This window comes from Neoarius graeffei, chromosome 13 (assembly GCF_027579695.1).
Source record: "Neoarius graeffei isolate fNeoGra1 chromosome 13, fNeoGra1.pri, whole genome shotgun sequence".
Taxonomy (NCBI): domain Eukaryota; kingdom Metazoa; phylum Chordata; class Actinopteri; order Siluriformes; family Ariidae; genus Neoarius; species Neoarius graeffei.
The window spans coordinates 71,315,218-71,336,923 of NC_083581.1; the positions used below are offsets into that span (position 1 = coordinate 71,315,218).

Genomic DNA, 21,706 nt, shown 5'->3' on the forward strand with positions numbered 1-21,706 from the left:
GGATTAAAGCAAATAATGTACATGAAATCGCTCGCGTTGTGCAGTCAAGCAAACAGAGGAAGTCCGTATGCGCAGGTTTACCTTTTTCTTCTTCTTTTGGGTTTTACTGGACAGCAGCTGGCATCCACAGTGCTGCATTACTGCCATCTACAGGTTTCCCTTTGACCGTGCACTGACAGTTCCGTCATTCTGTCGCTAAACGAACAGCTGATCACACCGAAGTGCTCGCTGAGCACCGATATTTATTAGCTTGGCCCTGTGTTTCCTTTCCTTCATATGTAACATAATGTCTTTTCTTCTCGCTTTCCGTTACTGTAGTCGGTCTTTCACGTTTCATTCGCACATTCACGTCCTCCATTTTTCTCTCCTGTTTCAAATTTGTATCCCACAATGCCTTGCGCGAACGGGGAAAGCCCACCACGTCATGCATGATGTAGTATCTTGAATTGGGTCGTGGTGAAGCAGGAAAAAATAGCGGCGAATTCAGGGCCACAATGGCCTTAAATTCATTAATTGTTCTATTGAAAAAAAACCCAACTAATAAAATTAGAAGTCTGTGATTTGAATTCAGTAGCTTTTGGTCCACTAAACAAAAATAACTGGGTGTCAGGGAAAAAAATGTTATGACCTACACTTGAAAAATGTGAAAGGCAGTCTAGCTTTAAGTATAGTTTTTGCAAATACTTTTTTTTTGTGAAAAAACAACAACAAAAAAACCCCCAAATGAATACATACCTAACTCAAAATGGCTCAAGCTTTGTCACAATGCTATAAGAAAATGCAGTACATATTTTGGTTTAATACAAAGGTTTGAAAATGCATAGTAGAAACTTTTGCATAGAGATGCTGAATGAGGAATATGCTCTGCAAAAATAAAGACACTGTACTATCATCCCTGAGATACACAGCAAGACAGCTATACAGCGGAGAGTGTCTGTAGTTTTCTGAATGATTCCTATTTTATAAATCCCTTTAGCAAGGCCTAGAACGAGGTCTACTTATCAAGAGCATCTTACAGCTAGCCATGGGAAGGACAGTACATTTAAGAAGCTCTGCCATGCATCTGTTATTACTTATATTGCCTAAATTCTAATTTATTATACATACAGGACACTTTTTCGATGGAATAAAAACATGTATTCTATCCCCTTCTCGCGGATTTCATTTATTTGGTACGGTAGCATGCAATATTGTTAGCATGTCACTTATCCTACATGCATTATGTCACTCTAACCAATGGAGATATGTCTGTGAAGGTTCTCAGTCATCCAGGTCATCGAACGCCCATCACTGAAGAGAGGAGGTGGTCTGAGACACCACTTATCAGCTACCTACAATGCAGTCCTTGGCACACTTCCCAGAAAACTGAATACACATCCACACCAAGAATCAGCTGACTTCAATCAGTGTGTTTACATGCACATCCAAATCGAGCTACTGTCGGTAATCGAGCTAAGGGTCCCAGCAGGGGTGCCAGAGAAATCCAATCCTACATGCACACAAGGAAATCGAGCTATTGTGTGAGGTACATTGTACACCCGAGCCACAGGTGGCGCTACACGCCCCATCGTGTTGGTACACTTCCGGTTGTCGTCATGAAGAAGAGGAGTGATTTCCACTTTACATTCACACCACATGCCATTGCCACCTGTTGGCTACAAACTGTCCTGCGCAGACCACTGTTTTGTAAGACAACTTATTTTGCACAATTGTATATTTTTCTAAAGTCTATTTTTTGCTTACAATTTAACTTATGTCTTAATAAACACACAAAAAGTTCAATTGTTTTTGTTTTTTGTCTCCTTGTTCCTCCTGACCTCTTCTGCTGCTCGCTACTACTACTGTTGTCATGCCAACCGAGGCTGTTGTGTTTCCCGCTTGTGGTCTCGTCACTCGTCACTTCCGGAAGGGAAGTAAGTAGCTCGACTACGTAGCTCGATAGGGTTTACATGCACTAAGTAGCTCGGCTACAATCGCATAATCTAGGTCGCGTAGCTCAATTATGAGAAATCCAGTTAGTTTCGATTTCAGCCGAGCTAAGGTGTATCCATGGCATTTAGAACTTCGATTTCAGTCGAGCTACGACTGACTCACATGATGGCAGAGAGAGCCAATGACCTACAGATCACCCTAACGACTCTCTAGGCTGCTAACACTGTTCACACCCAGCCTCCAGTCACCCTAACACCTACCATACAGGATGACCCATGTGACCTCAATGACTCTCTTTAGGGTTGCTTTTGGTCCACTAGAGGATAAATACCCGGGACTCCCAACTAGTCAGACAAAACTGAAGAAGCCTTTCGGATGAGAGGTGAAACGTCTTTAAGGATTTCAAGCAAGTCCAGTTGCCTTCTTTAGCACCTATGGTTTACCCAGTGGAGAATGAGCGTTGAATATGGTTTACGATATTGCATGGTTTTCAAGACAACACGACGTCACACATCGAAGAAGTTAAACTTCCGCACTAGCGAGTGACTTTGACAACTTGTAAGCAAACATGGCCACCAGGTTTGCTTTGTTAAATGTGGAAGATTTTGAGAGAATTTTGAAACAGAAAGATGCGTTGAACACCTGAAAGGAATCTGTATTTATAATAATAATAATAATAATAATAATAATAATGATGATGATGATGATGGCTGGCTTTCTTTTGTGGTATATCAGATATAGTCCATTCAGCTACTCATCTTCGACTTGTTTAACATCATGCTAGCTGAATGGAATATATCTGATATACCACTCAACAACAGCCAATATTATGTAAATGTTATATGCACCCAAGACCATATGTTTGATATTTCTAAACAGCAACATCAGCAAAAATGCAAGTGCAAAAAGGAGAAACACTAACAATAATATTACCGTTGCATTTGAAACATTTGAAATCATGCAATTAAAAATAAATAGGACTACATTTGTAAATTATTTCCTGATAGCCTAAAATAACATTCATGATAAACCCGTATCTCTGAGTTGCCATATTTTAATGTAATAAAGCTTTCTTTCTCATGGCTGCTTTGAGAATAAACTTGTGCAAACATCTGGCAGCCTTACTTCACAGCAATATAAAAAAACTCTAAAAGTTACATTTCACAGAGCCACTGTCTGTCCCATTGGATTTTTTTGCTTGACGTATTATGGGAACTAAAACTTTAGATGTGTGTGTGTGTGTGTGTGGAAGTTCTTTATCATTTTTTTTTACTTTTTCTTGGCAGATTTTTCCATCTTTATCTTCTGAACCTTCTCCTTCTCCTTTTCCATCCGCTTCTTCTCTTTTTTCTTCTCCATTTTCTCCTCCTTGTACTTCCATATAGGTGGCTCCAGGTAACCTTTCGACATCTTCCTTTTCTTCTCCTTCTTGGGGGTTGGATCAGCCGACTTGGTCACTGTGATTTGAGGGATGCAGCTGGTGGGGAAGACGCTGTTGCGGCGTGCTATTCTGTATGGGACGAGCCTGCGGATGCTGTTGGAGGCCATGGAGAACATGCTGCCTTTATGCTCGGTGTCTGAGTAGCATGAGGCCAGAGACGCAGATGATTTGGAGGTGAGGGTAGAGGAGACTGAGAAGATGGAGCCATTGCTGTGGCTCTTGAACTTCTGGTCTGGGTTCTGCTGCTGCTGCATCAGTCCATCCATAGCTAAATGCCTTTTGCTGATCTCTGGTGGGCTTGTGGAACAGAGTGGACGGCAGCCTGTGACTACCAGGGGACTGTGGATGCTCGTGGTGATGCGCACCATGTGATCCAGGACACCGTTGTCCTGGGGATCCTGCGGAAAACTGAAAGTGAATGTGGACTTCAAACAACTCGTGACCTTCTGCCCTGCACTTTTTGTGGACGTGGCTTTTCTTACTAGCTCTTCAAGATCTGGCCACTCTGGGACATAGATTTCAAAGAATTGCTCTGCACAGGGCCGGCTGGACAGTTGTCTCAGCCTAGTGAAAGTTTCAAAGTGTCCTGTTTTTAGTGCCCATTCTCTTACATCCTTCCTTTGTGTTGAATCTACTGAATTAATGTCTGCACCTGTAATATGGGAAGGAAAAGTCAGACAGGGTCACAAGTTCTGTGAAAACTCACGTTTTATATTACAGTGGTTCTCACCGTCTAATTCTGGGGACTATATTCTGAATTTATGTGCGTCTTATTATAACATAGCAAACTGAACTCAGTTTACTGAAAACAATGATTTGTAAATAATCTTTGAATTGTATTACAGTCAAAACAATACAACAGCATATTATTTGATGCTTTACCTCATGAATTTTATTGTTTTTTTAAAATAAACACATTTCAATTTTGATTCTTGCAACACATTTCTAAAAAAGTTGGGACGATAAAACATTTATCACTGTATAACATTGCCATTCCTTCTCACAACACTTAAAAGATGTTTAGGGACGGAAGACACCAAGTCATTAAATTTGTCAGGGGTTATTTTGTCCGATTCTTCCTGAAAACAGGTCTGAAGGTGTGCAACAGTACGGGTTCGTCATTATCATATTTTTCATTTAAAAATTCACCAAACATTCTCTATTGGGGACAGAAGGGACAGGCACCCTCTTATTCCACAGTCACGCCTTTGTAATGTGTCAGAATGTGGTTTTGCATTGTCTTGTTGAAATCTCCCTGGAAAAGATGTCGTCTTGAAGGCAGAATACGGTATGTTGCTTCAAAATCTCAATGTACTTTTCTACATTAATGCTGCCATCACAGAAGTGTAAGTTACCTTTGCCAAGGGCACTGACACAACCCCATACCATGACAGACCCTGGCTTTTGGACTTGTTCCTGGTAACAGTCTGGATGGTCCTTTTTGTCTTTGTTCTGGAGCACACGGTGTCCATTTCTTCCAAAAAAGACCTGGAATACTGATTTATCTGACCACAATACATGTTTCCCCTGTCTGATTGTCCATCCCAGATGCCTCCAAGTCCAGAGAAGTCAATGCTTCTGGACACAGTACATTTTTAAACTGGTGTTTGTGGACGCAACTCTGTACTGTCGAGCTTGACAAAGGTTTGCCAAAGTAATCCCGAGCCCATGTGGTTCTATCAGCTGTAGATGAATGATGGTTCTTGATGCAGTGCCTTCTGAGGAATCAGAGATCACAGGTGCTCAGATTAGGCTTGAGCCCTTTGCCCTTTATGCATTGAAATTCCTTGAGATTCCTTGAATTATTTAATGATATTTATGCACCATAGAGACAGAAATATCAAAATCCCTTCATATCTTTCTTTGAGGAACATTGCTTTTAAAGATTTAAATTATGTTCTCATGCATTTGTTGACAAACTGAAGATTTTCAGCTCATCTTTGCTCCTCAAAGGACTAGGCCTTTCTGGATACTGATTTTGTACCAAATCATGATTAGAGTCACCTGTTGACATCACCTGTTTCAAAATCACATCATTATTTAATTGCTTTACCTCATTATTCACACTAAATTGTCCCCATCTCAACTTTTTTGGAATGTGTTGCAGGCCTAAAACACAGGAATGGATGTACATCAACAAATGAAATGAAGTTGACCAGGCAAAAACATGAAACATCTTGTGTTCTTACTGTCTGCAATGAAACACAAGTCAAAGTCACTTTAGAGATCACTGCTTTCTTTTATAATTTGCATTTTCCATACCATCCCAAGACCGCGAGTTGGCGAGTTGGTTAGCGTGTCTGCCTCTCGATCGGGAGAGTGCGAGTTCTACACGTGGTCGGATCGTACCAAAGACCATCATAAAAATGGTACCTACTGTCATCTGGAAAGGCCCGCTGCAATACAGATGCAAGTGGGGAAGTCAAACTCTCGTGGTTACCAGAGGATTAGCCTCCCACTGTAACCCTAGCTGTATAATAGGGGAGAGGCCGAGGGCTACCGAAACGGAGATCGGCGCCGCACCCATGCACCTCAAGGAGTTGGGTAGTACTTGGACAGGAGACTGCCTGGGAAGACCAGATCCTGGCACGAGAGGGACTTTGACTTTTGATACCATCCCAACTTTTTCTGATTTTGGGTTGTATATTAACTTGATTAATTTGAATTAGCAGTCAATTTATAAGAGACATTACATTTATAATTCCATGCACAAGCCACTTAACATGTTCATATTGCTGCACAGGACTATAAATAGAGTTTACATTATCATTATTACTATGCAGTAGATTTGGATTTTCTGTAGTGTTTAGGGTTTACTGGATATTTAATTTCCTGTATAGTTTTTTTTATTGCAGGTATTTATTGCATTTATTCATTTTTGCACTGACTGTCACTGTGTTACTTATCCTCATGTCTGATGGTTCATGTTATACCATTTTGACAGAACTACATTTCATTCCTTACGCTTGACTGTGACGAGAGGAAACACACTAAAGCTCAATGGAACTGATGAGTCATTTTAGAAATTCAGTCAGTTATTTTTCATCTTTTCATCTTGGTATTGTAATGAGTCATATAGTGAGTCACATTAGACCAGCAAAACAACATCATTGCGCCCCCTTTTGGCCTCTTATGGAAGTACATAAATTAAATAAAAATTAAAACAGGTTGTGCAGAAGTTGAGAGGCTATTTATATGTTAGTTTTAGTGCAAGACACCAGTGTATTTATTTAAAATGTATAATGTCTTGTATGATGAAGTTAATAGTGTTACACAAGTGAAGTAATTGCCTTTTAGAATTTTTAGAATTTGATCTTTAAAAAGTATGAGCCATTGAATGAGGTTATTATTTGCTCATCTGGCTGACAGGTGATGAGTTTATACCGTCATCTGTTGTCCATCATTTGTCCATCATCTGTCGTCCACATTTCACGAAAATCGCTTCTTCTCTCTCAATTCTTCACCAATTTTTATTCTTTTTGGCAGGAAGGTAGGTATGCCTGGGGTGCATATGGCTTCTACCCAAATTTGCATAATTGCAATTACTAATGAAGATATGGAGTAATTAAGCCCTAATGAGCTGTTTCCACACAAATCGCTTCTTCTCCCTCAATTCTTCACTGATTTTGATTCTTTATGGCATGAAGGTAGGGGTACCTAGGGTGCATATAAATTCTACCTAGATTTGCTTAATTACAATTATTAATGAAGGTATGGACTAATTAAGTCTTAATGAGTGAGCAGTTTAACAAAAAAAATTGCTTCGTCTTATTCAATTCCTCGCTGTTTTGAATTCTTTCTGGCAAATAGGTAGGTACTCCTAGGGTGGATATAGCTGCTATATATAGCTTGCAACATTTATTGTGCAATGTGGCCCACTTTAGATCATTTCTTCTGGACTAGACAGGGACGGAGTGAGCTACACCGTCATTGATGGTCTCATTAGGATATTCTTATGCTAGTATTAACTGCATTGGCATTATCTCATCTCATTATCTCTAGCCGCTTTATCCTGTTCCACAGGGTCGCAGGCAAGCTGGAGCCTATCCCAGCTGACTATGGGCGAAAGGCGGGGTACACCCTGGACAAGTCGCCAGGTCATCACAGGGCCGACACATAGACACAGACAACCATTCACACCTACGGTCAATTTAGAGTCACCAGTTAACCTAACCTGCATGTCTTTGGACTGTGGGGGAAACCGGAGCACCCGGAGGAAACCCACGTGGACACGGGGAGAACATGCAAACTCCACACAGAAAGGCCCTCGCCAGCCACGGGGCTCGAACCTGGACCTTCTTGCTGTGAGGTGACAGCGCTAACCACTACACCACCGTGCCGCCCGCATTGGCATTATCTAATCTCATTATCTGTAGCCACTTTATCCTGTTCTACAGGGTTGCAGACGAGCTGGAGCCTATCCCAGCTGACTACGGGCGAAAGGCGGGGTACACCCTGGACAAGTCACCAGGTCATCACAGGGCTAACACATAGACACAGACAACCATTCACACTCACATTCACACCTACGGTCAATTTAGAGTCACCAGTTAACCTAACCTGCATGTCTTTGGACTGTGGGGGAAACCGGAGCACCCGGAGGAAACCCACGCGGACACGGGGAGAACATGCAAACTCCGCACAGAAAGGCCCTTGCCGGCCACGGGGCTCGAACCTGGACCTTCTTGCTGTGAGGCGACAGTGCTAACCACTACACCACCGTGCCGCCCGCATTGGCATTAATGTCTGAAAAATAGATTTTTTGGACAATTAGGTGTGCAAATATATTCTTCTCTGTGCTGCTGGCTAGAAATAGATTAGTGTAAATAAACCGCTGCCTTTATTGAACTAGCTCTAAATAGCTCTAGCTGAGGGACATTAAAGTCCTGATAAAGCCACGCATTCTTAATCCAGTCCTCTTTGAGACGACTCCTAGATTAGCAAAAGGGATCAGAAATGTCCTTAGATCTGACTTTTAAATCTGACCGCGTTTGTATCAGCACCATGCTTTTCAAAGTCTTGAGATTCTCCAGCTTTGCACAAGGAAAAATGATGAAATTGTTTCTCAGCAGCACATTAAGCCAACACTCCATTCATGAAATTATACATCGTATTCTACTCTTTCTAAACATAAAGTGCTCTAATTGTACTAAAGATGTACTGGTATTAGGTAGCTTACTCAAACTTGGGGTATAATTATTTTTTCTCGAGATGCATTAAAATATCCTATGCGTTATGAGACCCACAGCCAATCACTGTCCATGTCTACAGCAAAGAGAACTTAAAAAAAAGGGACCTCCATGTCACCAGGGGGCTCTGTAGGAATGCTGGAGTTTATATAAATAAGGAATGAGACACTATAGGTGGTGTTGATGCATTACCATGCAGAAATGGGTTATTTTCCCATAATAGCAACTTCTGAGGTACTTTATTCCTCTTACACCACAGCCATTTGTCAACATTGACAGTTCTAATTTATCATGCTTTTGAACCATTTATAGTTATAACCCCAATTCCAAAAAAGTTGGGACGCTGTGTAAACTTTAAATAAAAAGAATGCGATAATTTGCAAATCATGGAAACCCTATATTTCATTGAAAATAGTACAAAGACATATCAAATATTGAAACTGAAAAATTTTATTGTTTTTTAAAAAATATATGCTCATTTTGAATTTGATATTAGCAACATGTTTCAAAAAAGTTGGGACAGGGGCGTGTTTACCACTGTGTTGTATCACCTCTACTTTTAACAACACTCTGTAAATGTTTGGGAACTGAGGAGACCAATTGCTGTAGTTTTGAAAGAGAAATGTTGTCCCATTCTTGCCTGATATACAATTTCAGTTGCTCAACAGTTCGGGGTCTTTTTTTGTCATATTTTGCATTTCATAATGGAAGACAGGTCTGGATTGCAGGCATGCAGTACAGAAAGTGGTTTGGGATCGTCTCGCTGAAAGAAGGAAGGCCTTCCCTGAAAAAGATTTTGTCTGGATTACAGCATATTGCTCTGAAATGTGTATGTATATCATTCAGCATTAGTGATGCCTTCCCAGATGATCAAGCTACCCATGTCATGTGCACTAATGCACCATCATACCATCACAGATGCTGGCTTTTGAACTGTACACTGATAACAAGCCGGATGGTCCCTCTCCTCTTTAGCCTGGAGGATGTGGGGTCCATGATTTCTAAAAAGAATTTCTACTGTTGATTCGTCAGACCTCGGGACAGTTTTCCACTTCACCTCAGTCCATTGTAAAAGAGCTTGGGCCCAGAGAAGGTGGCAGTGTTTCTGGATATTGTTTATATCTGGTTTTAACTTGCATTTGTACAACCCTGATTCCAAAAAAGTTGGGACAAAATACAAATTGTAAATAAAAATGGAATGCAATGATGTGGAAGTTTCAAAATTCCATATTTTATTCAGAATAGAACATAAATGACATATCAAATGTTTAAACTGAGAAAATGTATCATTTAAAGAGAAAAATTAGGTGATTTTAAATTTCATGACAACAACACATCTCAAAAAAGTTGGGACAAGGCCATGTTTCCCACTGTGAGACATCCCCTTTTCTCTTTACAACAGTCTGTAAACGTCTGGGGACTGAGGAGACAAGTTGCTCAAGTTTAGGGATAGGAATGTTAACCCATTCTTGTCTAATGTAGGATTTTAGTTGCTCAACTGTCTTAGGTCTTTTTTGTTGTATCTTCCGTTTTATGATGCGCCAAATGTTTTCTATGGGTGAAAGATCTGGACTGCAGGCTGGCCAGTTCAGTACCCGGACCCTTCTTCTACGCAGCCATGATGCTGTAGTTGATGCAGTATGTGGCTTGGCATTGTCACGTTGGAAAATGCAAGGTCTTCCCTGAAAGAGACGTCGTCTGGATGGGAGCATATGTTGCTCTAGAACCTGGATATACCTTTCAGCATTGATGGTGTCTTTCCAGGTGTGTAAGCTGCCCATGCCACATGCACTAATGCAACCCCATACCATCAGAGATGCAGGCTTCTGAACTGAGCGCTGATAACAACTCGGGTCGTCCTTCTCCTCTTTAGTCTGAATGACACGGCGTCCCTGATTTCCATAAAGAACTTCAAATTTTGATTCGTCTGACCACAGAACAGTTTTCCACTTTGCCACAGTCCATTTTAAATGAGCCTTGGCCCAGAGAAGACGTCTGCGCTTCTGGATCATGTTTAGATACGGCTTCTTCTTTGAACTATAGAGTTTTAGCTGGCAACGGCGGATGGCACGGTGAATTGTGTTCACAGATAATGTTCTCTGGAAATATTCCTGAGCCCATTTTGTGATTTCCAATACAGAAGCATGCCTGCATGTGATGCAGTGCCGTCTAAGGGCCCGAAGATCACGGGCACCCAGTATGGTTTTCCGGCCTTGACCCTTACGCACAGAGATTCTTCCAGATTCTCTGAATCTTTTGATGATATTATGCACTGTAGATGATGATATGTTCAAACTCTGCAATTTTACACTGTCGAACTCCTTTCTGATATTGCTCCACTATTTGTCGGTGCAGAATTAGGGGGATTGGTGATCCTCTTCCCATCTTTACTTCTGAGAGCCGCTGCCACTCCAAGATGCTCTTTTTATACCCAGTCATGTTAATGACCTATTGCCAATTGACCTAATGAGTTGCAATTTGGTCCTCCAGCTGTTCCTTTTTTGTACCTTTAACTTTTCCAGCCTCTTATTGCCCCTGTCCCAACTTTTTTGAGATGTGTTGCTGTCATGAAATTTCAAATGAGCCAATATTTGGCATGAAATTTCAAAATGTCTCACTTTCGACATTTGATATGTTGTGTATGTTCTATTGTGAATACAATATCAGTTTTTGAGATTTGCAAATTATTGCATTCCGTTTTTATTTACAATTTGTACTTTGTCCCAACTTTTTTGGAATCGGGGTTGTAGATGCAGTAATGAACTGTTTTCACAGACAATGGTTTTCTGAAGTGTTCCTGAGCCCATACAGTGATTTCCACTACAGACATGTGTCTGCTTTTAATGCAGTGTCTCCTGAGGGCCTGAAGATCACAGGCATCCAATGTCAGTTTTCAGACTTGTCTCTTGCATGCAGAGATTTCTCCAGATTCTCTGAATCTTTTAATGATATTATGGACCATAGATGATGTGATCCCCAAATTCTTTGCAATTTTACATTGAGGAACGTTATTCTTAAATTGTTGTACTGTTTGTTCATGCAGTCTTTCACAGAGCAGTGAATCCTTCCCCATCTTTACTTCTGAGAGACTCCGTCTCTCTGGGATGCTCTTTTTATACCCAATCATCTTACTGACCTGTTGCCAAGTAACCGAATTAGTTTTTTTTTAGCATTACACAACTTTTTCAGTCTTTTGTTGCCCCTGTCCCAGACTTTTTTGAAACATGTTGCTGACATCAAATTCAAAATGAGCAGATATTTTTCAAAAAACAATAACATTTCTCAGTTTAAACATTTTATATGTTGTCTTTGGGGCGGCACGGTGGTGTAGTGGTTAGCGCTGTCGCCTCACAGCAAGAATGTCCAGGTTCGAGCCCCGTGGCCGGCGAGGGCCTTTCTGTGCGGAGTTTGCATGTTCTCCCCGTGTCCACGTGGGTTTCCTCCGGGTACTCCGGTTTCCCCCACAGTCCAAAGACATGCAGGTTAGGTTAACTGGTGACTCTAAATTGACCGTAGGTGTGAATGTGAGTGTGAATGGTTGTCTGTGTCTATGTGTCAGCCCTGTGATGACCTGGCGACTTGTCCAGGGTGTACCCCGCCTTTCGCCCGTAGTCAGCTGGGATAGGCTCCAGCTTGCCTGCGACCCTGTAGAACAGGATAAAGCGGCTAGAGATAATGAGATGATGTCTTTGTACAATTTTCAGTGAAATATAGGGTTTCCATGATTTGCAAATTGCAGAATAAGTTGGCAGCTATAAGCAATCATTTCTTCACCAGCATTTTTCTCTCTTAAAGTTAATAAGCCAATATTTGCAGCTTGATGTTACCAAGAACCCAGATAGTCCAAAGTCCTCTGTCCTTAAGACTCATGGCAGAAAACTTGCTGATGGTTATAAAGTGCTGACATTGCAGACTCCTAAATTTATTTTTTTAAAATAAATGTCTTCAATGCGTTTTTAAAATTCTGTTTATTATTAGTCTTTAAGATTATGTAGATCATCTGCCACACCTGTCCTGATAAATGAGTAGTTACTATAGAAATGATAAAGTATTATAGTAATAAGAACATTAATATAAACATTTGACTTTTGCAGAGGGCCCTTGTGGTCTCCAACAGGAGAGGTATGATCATGATGGCTGGGGAGGATGCCAAGTAGAATGCCACTTAGGTCCCCCAAAGGTTTAGAAACGGTCCTCCAGACAGTGACTCAAATACTGTAGCCTACTATTTGCTTTTTCTTTATATGACTGCATACTATAATCAAAATTCCACTATCCAGTGTCTCCTAGAAGAGGATCAGTTCCATTTCAAGCCTGGTTTCTTGCTTATGGTTTCTCAGGGTGTTTTTCTTTGACATTGTTGCCTGTGACTTGCTCATTAGGGATCTACATCTAGACCTGGAGTATTGTTGGAAAATACTCAACAAATAAAATGTAATTGAATTTCAGTTCTTGGCTTGATAGCTACTGCGATAAGCGAGAACTAGCTACTGGGTGGGGATAGGAAAATACTAAATAAGGAGAAAATGGGGTAAGCAATTTTACCAGCCATGAGCAGCGAGGTCACACAGTCGTTGTTGCCCTGTAAGGCTGCTTTAATGAGAGCAGTGAAGCCTCTTTGGTCTCGGAGCTCAATATCCACACCGGAATAGTAGTTCAGAATGTAGGTTAGTATCGTCACAAAACCTGCAGTGTACAGCATAATGGGGCTATTAGTTTTTTTTGTTTTTGTTGTTTTATATTATTTATTTATGTATTAAAGTTAAACCATTTAAAAGAGTACTTACCAGCTTGTGCTGCAATCATGAGCGCTGTGTTTCCATCATTATCTTGATGATTAATATCCAAAAATGGGCATTTATTCAGGCCATACACGATATCTACAAACCCTTTGGAAACTGCCAGCATGAGCCCGTTCTGTTAAAAAGCAGGACAAAACCCCCAAATCACTAGCCTTGTATTCAAAGTGATATGCATCCTCAGACATTTTCTGTCATGAGATTAATATTAAAAAGGCAGCTGAACTCCTACCCTGCCATTGATGTCCAGCTCCATGACTTCTTCTGGAGTCACGCCCCGCTCCAGCACTTTGCACAGGGATGAAGCTTGGTTCTTAGCACAGGCCTGATACAGAGTGTTCACCGTACTCTCCATATCATCCTCCAGCTGATAGTCAGGAAGTATGGAGTCATCTGAGAGTATACTCCCGGAGTCTGAGTCATCCCCAGAATCAGACTCAGAGTCATCCTCATCTGGACCAAAGCCCAGATCTGGATCATCATGCACGATGACTTTAACTTTAGCCATCTGGGTCCTGTAAGTAATGGATCACACACAGAGCAGGAGCTCCATTCCTGTTTGTATCCCAGTTGCAGCCAGTCCAGATTCCTGCAATGATATTAGTAATGCTGGTCATTCTATATTGAGCAGAGATCACATCTTGCCAATACAGTGGTATTTGAAAGTTTGTGAACCCTTTAGAATTTTCTATATTTCTGCATAAATATGACCTAAAATATCATCAGATTTTCACACAAGTCCTAAAAGTAGATAAAGAGAACCCAGTTAAACAAATGAGACAAAAATATTATATTTGGTCATTTATTTATTGAGGAAAATGATCCAATATTACATATCTGTGAGTGGCAAAAGTATGTGAACCTTTGCTTTCAGTATCTGGTGTGACCCCCTTGTGCAGCAATAACTGCAACTAAACGTTTGCGGTAACTGTTGATCAGTCCTGCACACCGGCTTGGAGGAATTTTAGCCCGTTCCTCCATACAGAAAAGCTTCAACTCTGGGATGTTGGTGGGTTTCCTCACATGAACTGCTCGCTTCAGGTCCTTCCACAACATTTCGATTGGATTAAGGTCAGGACTTTGACTTGGCCATTCCAAAACATTAACTTTATTCTTCTTTAACCATTCTTTGGTAGAACGACTTGTGTGCTTTGGGTCCTTGTCTTGCTACATGACCCACCTTCTCTTGAGATTCAGTTCATGGACAGATGTCCTGACATTTTCCTTTAGAATTCGCTGGTATAATTCAGAATTCATTGTTTCATCAATGATGGCAAGCTGTCCTGGCCCAGATGCAGCAAAACAGGCCCAAACCATGATACTACTACCACCATGTTTCACAGATGGGATAAGGTTCTTGTGCTGGAATGCAGCGTTTTCCTTTCTCCAAACATAACGCTTTTCATTTAAACCAAAATGTTCTATTTTGGTCTCATCCATCCACAAAACATTTTTCCAATAGCCTTCTGGCTTGTCCATGTGATCTTTGTTAGCAAACTGCAGACGAGCAGCAATGTTCTTTTTGGAAAGCAGAACCTTTCTCCTTGCAACCCTGCCATGCACACCATTGTTGTTCAGTGTTCTCCTGATGGTGGACTCATGAACATTAGCCAATGTGAGAAAGGCCTTCAGTTGTTTAGAAGTTACCCTCAGGTCATTTGTGACCTCGCCGACTATTACACGCCTAGCTCTTGGAGTGATCTTTGTTGGTTGACCACTCCTAGGGAGGGTAACAATGGTCTTGAATTTCTTCCATTTGTACACAATCTGTCTGACTGTGGATTGGTGGAGTCCAAACTCTTTAGAGATGGTTTTGTAACCTTTTCCAGCCGGATGAGTATCAAGAATGCTTTTTCTGAGGTCCTCAGAAATCTCCTTTGTTCGTGCCATGATACACTTCCACAAACACGTGTTGTGAAGATCAGACTTTGATAGATCCCTGTTCTTTAAATAAAACAGGGTGCCCACTCACACCTGATTGTCATCCCATTGATTGAAAACAACTGACTCTAATTTCACCTTCAAATTAACTGCTAATCCTAGAGGTTCACATACTTTTGCCACTCACAGATATGTAATATTGGATCATTTTCCTCAATAAATAAATGACCAAGTATAATATTTTTGTCTCATTTGTTTAACTGGGTTCTCTTTATTTACTTTTAGGACTTGTGTGAAAATCTGATGATGTTTTACATCATATTTATGCAGAAATATGGAAAATTCTAAAGGGTTCACAAACTTTCAAGCACCAATGTAGTGTAATAGATGACTGTGGCAGCGGGGGCGTGGTCAAGCACCGGTCTGTGACAGGAGGGCGGAGTCGGGGAAGGTAAGTGGCAGATTCACTTCACCTGAGAGCAATTAACCTGTGTTTGTGTGTCTTCCCAGGGACCGCGCCCTATTTAGGGAGGGAGAGCGAGAGCAGAGGAGATCTCTCCCGAACCAGACACCTGTGTGTGTGTGTGCGTGTGTCTGGTTAAAACCTCTTGTGTCCCCTGAAAAGTGGAAACAATTAAACTGTTTGTTGAACCTGATCTCTGTCCTGCCGTCCTCTGTGCTCCACCCACACCTAGGGAAGTCTACAGTGGTGCCGAAACCCGGGAAATGGAGCACCAACCCAGCAGCCCCATGGAATCCTCCCCGTTCACCGACCTGGTCCACGCCCTCGCCACGGCTCAGCAAAGCCAGCACCAGGCGCTCATCACACTCCGAAAGGAACAAGAGCGGCGCTTCGATGCCCTGGTGCTGGCCCAGCAAGAAGATCGCAAGGCGTTCCGGCGTCTCCTCGCGTCGGCGGGGCCCACCAGCGCTCCGGCCGCGGGCCCGTCTCCCCTCACCTTAACTAAGATGGGCCCGCAGGATGACCCCGAGGCTTTCTTCACGTTATTCGAACAGGTCGCTGAAGCCTCGGGGTGGCCGATGGAGCAGCGCGCGGCGCGCCTCCTCCCCCTCCTGACGGGAGAGGCGCAGCTGGCTGCACTACAGCTCCCCGCCGATCGCCGGCTGGCCTACGCCGACCTTCGCCGGGCTGTCCTTCAGCGCGTGGGGCGCACGCCGGAGCAGCAGCGCCAGCGCTTCCGCGCGCTGCGGATGGAGGAAGTCGGCAGCCCGTTCGCGTTCGGCCAGCAGCTCCGGGACGCCTGCTGGCGGTGGCTGAGGGCCGAAGATCGCGACGCCGAGGGAATCGTCGATCAGGTGGTACTGGAACAGTTCATCGCCCGCTTACCAGCAGGAGCCGCGGAGTGGGTCCAGTGCCACCGCCCGGCGTCGCTGGATCAGGCAGTCGAGCTGGCGGAGGATCATCTGGCGGCTGTCTCGGCGGCAGGACAGCGGATGTCGACTTCTCTTTCTCTCTCTCTCTCCCCTCCTTCTGTGTCCCGTCCTCGCCCCATTCCCCCACCGCGGAGGCGGGGGCCGGCACCACCCCTGCCGGCCCGCCGCACCCGCGGTGCCCTCCCGTGTCTCCCTTCTGTGTCTGTCTCTCCCCCACCTCAGGTGAGTGAGCCCCAGAGCACCGGTGCAGAGGGGAAGCCCGGGCCGGTTTGCTGGCGCTGCGGGGAACCGGACCACCTTCAACAGCAGTGCACGGCAATGGAAGTGGGCGCGGTGGTTCGGATCCCCGACGCGCCAGAGGCCGCCCTCGATCGGGCCGGAGCGTATCGCATACCGGTGAGTATCCAAGGGGCTACATATCAGGCATTGGTGGATTCTGGTTGTAATCAGACCTCAATTCGCCAAAGCCTGGTTCAAAACGAGGCATTGGGGGGAGCACAAGGGGTGAAGGTTTTGTGTGTGCACGGGGATGTTCACAGCTACCCTTTGGTGTCGGTCCACATTATTTTCAGAGGGGAAAAATTTATAGTGAAGGCGGCGGTTAATCCTCGCCTTACCCACTCGTTAATTTTGGGGACTGATTGGCCGGGATTTCGGGGTTTAATGACGCGCCTAGTAGAGAGTGGGTCCTGCCAGTTGACAGGGGGAGGTCCCGGTGTCGTTTTGGCGGGAGCAGCTGTCGCGGAGCCGTCTACGTCATCTCCGCGTCAGGGTGAGGAGCCACCGGCTCCTCCTCTCTCTATTGGGGAATCCCTCGCGGATTCCCATTGGAGCAGTCGCGAGACGAGACTCTGCGGCATGCGTTTGACCAAGTGAGAGTAATCGATGGTCAAACGCTCCAGCCGAACGCCACCCCGTCCTTCCCCTACTTCGCGATTATGAAGGATAGATTATACCGAGTGACGCAGGACACTCAAACTAAAGAGCGAGTCACGCAGCTTTTGATTCCAAAGAGCCGCCGGGAATTAGTATTCCAGGCGGCTCACTTTAATCCCATGGCTGGACACTTAGGGCAGGATAAAACACTAGCCCGAATAATGGCCCGATTCTATTGGCCGGGGATTCGCGGCGATGTCCGTAGGTGGTGTACGGCATGCCGCGAATGCCAGTTAGTAAATCCAGCGGCCATTCCAAAAGCGCCGTTGCGCCCTCTACCGTTAATCGAGACCCCGTTTGAAAGAATTGGGATGGATCTCGTCGGGCCATTAGATCGGTCAGCACGAGGGTACCGCTTTATATTAGTTCTAGTGGACTATGCAACGCGATACCCGGAAGCAGTGCCTCTGCGCAATATCTCAGCACGCAGTATTGCAGAGGCACTCTTCCGCGTCATCTCCCGAGTTGGAATCCCGAAAGAGATTCTGACTGATCAAGGCACTACGTTTATGTCACGAACACTACGCGAACTGTATGGGTTATTGGGGATTAAGCCGATCCGCACCAGTGTATATCACCCACAAACGGACGGTTTAGTAGAACGGTTCAACCGCACCCTCAAAAATATCATTAAAAAATTCGTAAGTGAGGACGCACGTAATTGGGATAAGTGGCTCGAACCCTTGCTGTTCTCAGTGCGAGAGGTCCCTCAAGCCTCCACGGGGTTCTCCCCGTTCGAATTATTATATGGGCGTAAGCCGCGCGGCATCCTAGACGTGCTGCGGGAAAATTGGGAGGAGGGACCTTCACAGAGTAAGAATGAAATTCAGTACGTTATGGACCTGCGCGCAAAACTCCACACGCTCACCCACCTAACTCAGGAGAATTTGCGGCAGGCCCAGGAACGGCAAGCCCGCCTGTACAACAAGGGTACGCGCCTTAGAGAGTTCACACCGGGAGATAAAGTACTCGTACTCTTGCCCACGTCGAGCTCCAAATTAATCGCCAAGTGGCAAGGACCCTTTGAGGTCACACGGCGAGTCGGGGATGTCGACTATGAGGTGAGGCGAACAGACAGGGGTGGGGCGCTACAGATTTACCACCTCAATCTGCTCAAACTCTGGAACGAGGAGGTCCCCGTGGCGTTGGGGTCGGTAGTTCCGGAGAAGGCGGAGCTGGGGCCGGAGGTTCAAAAAGGGAATTTGGCATCATGTACCTCTCCGGTCCCCTGTGGAGACCACCTCTCCCCGACCCAACTCACGGAGGTCGCCCAGTTGCAAGCCGAGTTTTCGGATGTGTTCTCGCCCCTGCCCGGTCGCACTAACCTCATAGAACACCACATAGAGACACCCCCGGGGGTGGTAGTGCGTAGCCGCCCTTATAGACTACCCGAACACAAAAAAAAGGTGGTTCGGGAAGAACTTCAGGCCATGCTCGAAATGGGCATCGTCGAGGAGTCCCACAGCGACTGGAGCAGCCCGGTGGTCTTGGTTCCCAAGGCCGACGGCTCGGTCCGGTTCTGTGTGGACTATAGAAAAGTCAACGCGGTGTCTAAATTCGACGCGTACCCAATGCCTCGCATTGATGAGCTGCTCGATCGACTAGGCACGGCTCGCTTTTACTCGACACTGGATTTAACGAAGGGATATTGGCAGATCCCCTTGACTCCATTATCCCGGGAGAAAACGGCCTTTTCCACACCGTTCGGCTTACACCAGTTCGTCACACTTCCGTTTGGGCTGTTTGGGGCGCCCGCTACGTTTCAGCGGCTGATGGACCGGGTCCTCCGGCCCCACGCCACCTATGCGGCCGCCTACCTGGACGACATTATCGTTTATAGTAACGACTGGCAGCGGCACCTGCGACACCTGAGGGCCGTCCTTAGGTCGCTGAGACGGGCGGGACTCACGGCCAACCCAAAGAAGTGTGCGATTGGGCGGGTGGAAGTACGGTATCTGGGCTTCCACTTGGGCAACGGGCAGGTGCGTCCCCAGATTAATAAGACAGCAGCGATTGCGGCCTGCCCGAGGCCCAAGACCAAAAAGGGGGTGAGACAGTTCCTGGGGCTGGCTGGCTACTATCGTAGGTTTATACCTAATTATTCGGACGTCACCAGCCCGCTGACTGACCTCACTAAAAAGGGGGCGCCAGATCCGGTCCAGTGGACGGAGCAGTGCCAGCGGGCTTTCTCTGAGGTAAAGGCTGCACTGTGTGGGGGGCCACTTTTGCACTCCCCTGACTTCTCTCTCCCTTTTATGTTACAGACGGATGCGTCGGACAGAGGGCTGGGGGCCGTTTTGTCCCAGCAGGTGGAGGGGGAGGATCGCCCGGTCCTATACATCAGCCGGAAGCTGTCAGTGCGTGAGGGGCGCTACAGCACGATTGAGAAGGAGTGCCTGGCGATCAAATGGGCGGTCCTCGCCCTCCGGTACTACCTGCTGGGGCGCTCTTTCACCCTCTGTTCGGACCACGCGCCCCTCCAGTGGCTCCACCGCATGAAAGATGCCAACGCGCGGATCACCCGTTGGTATCTGGCGCTCCAACCCTTTAATTTCAAGGTGGTCCACAGGCCGGGGGCGCAGATGGTCGTGGCGGACTTCCTCTCCCGTCAAGGGGGGGGGGGAGTCGGCTGCGGGCCGGACGGCTGCCCGGCCTGAGTCGGGCGGTGGGGGTATGTGGCAGCGGGGGCGTGGTCAAGCACCGGTCTGTGACAGGAGGGCGGAGTCGGGGAAGGTAAGTGGCAGATTCACTTCACCTGAGAGCAATTAACCTGTGTTTGTGTGTCTTCCCAGGGACCGCGCCCTATTTAGGGAGGGAGAGCGAGAGCAGAGGAGATCTCTCCCGAACCAGACACCTGTGTGTGTGTGTGCGTGTGTCTGGTTAAAACCTCTTGTGTCCCCTGAAAAGTGGAAACAATTAAACTGTTTGTTGAACCTGATCTCTGTCCTGCCGTCCTCTGTGCTCCACCCACACCTAGGGAAGTCTACAATGACAATGTACAGCCATGGCCCATATGGTAGGTATGAATCTGAGTAAAGCTTTTTAAAATGTTTAAACTCAGCATACTCTTGCTGTTAGACAGCACCAAGGGTCTGAGTACTATGGACATGGAGTAAAAGAGGATGAAAAGCCTGACCATGGCACATGAGGTGGGACTGACAGGTATAAATCTGATGCTGTAATAGAAGTGAACCTAGTTAAACTATAAATGAACCAGATATTTCTTCGATCTTTCTTTGATCGATGAAATAAAAAAAGTCTTGATAAATAAAAAAGTAACAAAATATAATGTTTACCTTTATATACATTTAACTGAACATTACAGTGACTCATCCATAAAGCCTAGGTCACAACCGGACGTACGATTTTTTGGCCGTGCGATTTTTGGCGTTTTCCAAATCGCTGCGTTTTTTTTTGTTCATGGAGAAAGACGCACATTGGCCGTAAGTTTGTCTTGCAACCTGAAAAAAATGTAAGCGCCCGTAGAGTTTGTTTGACATGACAAAGAACCTCTGTGGCCGGTCTGCGGCCAGTCTATGGCTCAAAAATCAGCACGTCACACGTGTGCCCTCTATGCGTTTCACGTGTGCCCTCCGTACATTTCTTGCGTTTTTTGCATGTAGACCAGCCATAGGAGCACGTACGGCTGGTTGTGACCGAGGCATAACTCTTTATCCTGTGCAGGGTCGCAGGCAAGTTGGAGCCTATCCCAGCTGACTATGAATGAGAGGCGGGGTACACCCTGGACAAGTCACCAGATCATCACGGGGCTGACACATAGAGACAAACAACCATTCACACTCAATTTAGAGCCACCAATTAGCCTAACTGCATGTCTTTGAACTGTGAGGGAAACCAGAGCACCCGGAGGAAACCCAAGCAAACTCCACACAGAAAGGCTCCCTTTGGCCACTGGGTTTGAACCCAGAACCCTCTTGCTGTGAGGCAACAGTGCTAACCATGACACCATCGTACCACCCCCTGAAGTATGGTGCTCATTCTTATACACAGAAGTGAACATGAGCATCAACCCAGTGACTTGGTACAGCCTAACCTTCACTGAGACTTAAAGTGCATTTACATTCGGGGATCCTTCGGAGTGTGTTGAGCATGCGTTTGGGACCCAGTCATTA

At 45.2% G+C, this 21,706-nt stretch overlaps 1 protein-coding gene across 1 annotated transcript; it reads right to left on the reverse strand.

Moving 5' to 3' along the window:
* Positions 1-3,180: 3,180 nt before the first annotated feature.
* ankrd33aa (ankyrin repeat domain 33Aa) lies at positions 3,181-13,869 on the reverse strand (the record flags this gene model as incomplete). The annotated part of the gene is given in 4 exon segments (XM_060936996.1): positions 3,181-4,025; positions 13,108-13,248; positions 13,350-13,479; positions 13,594-13,869. Coding segments are annotated over 4 exon segments (1,392 nt in total), but the record flags the coding sequence as incomplete, so codon positions are not given.
* Positions 13,870-21,706: the final 7,837 nt, after the last annotated feature.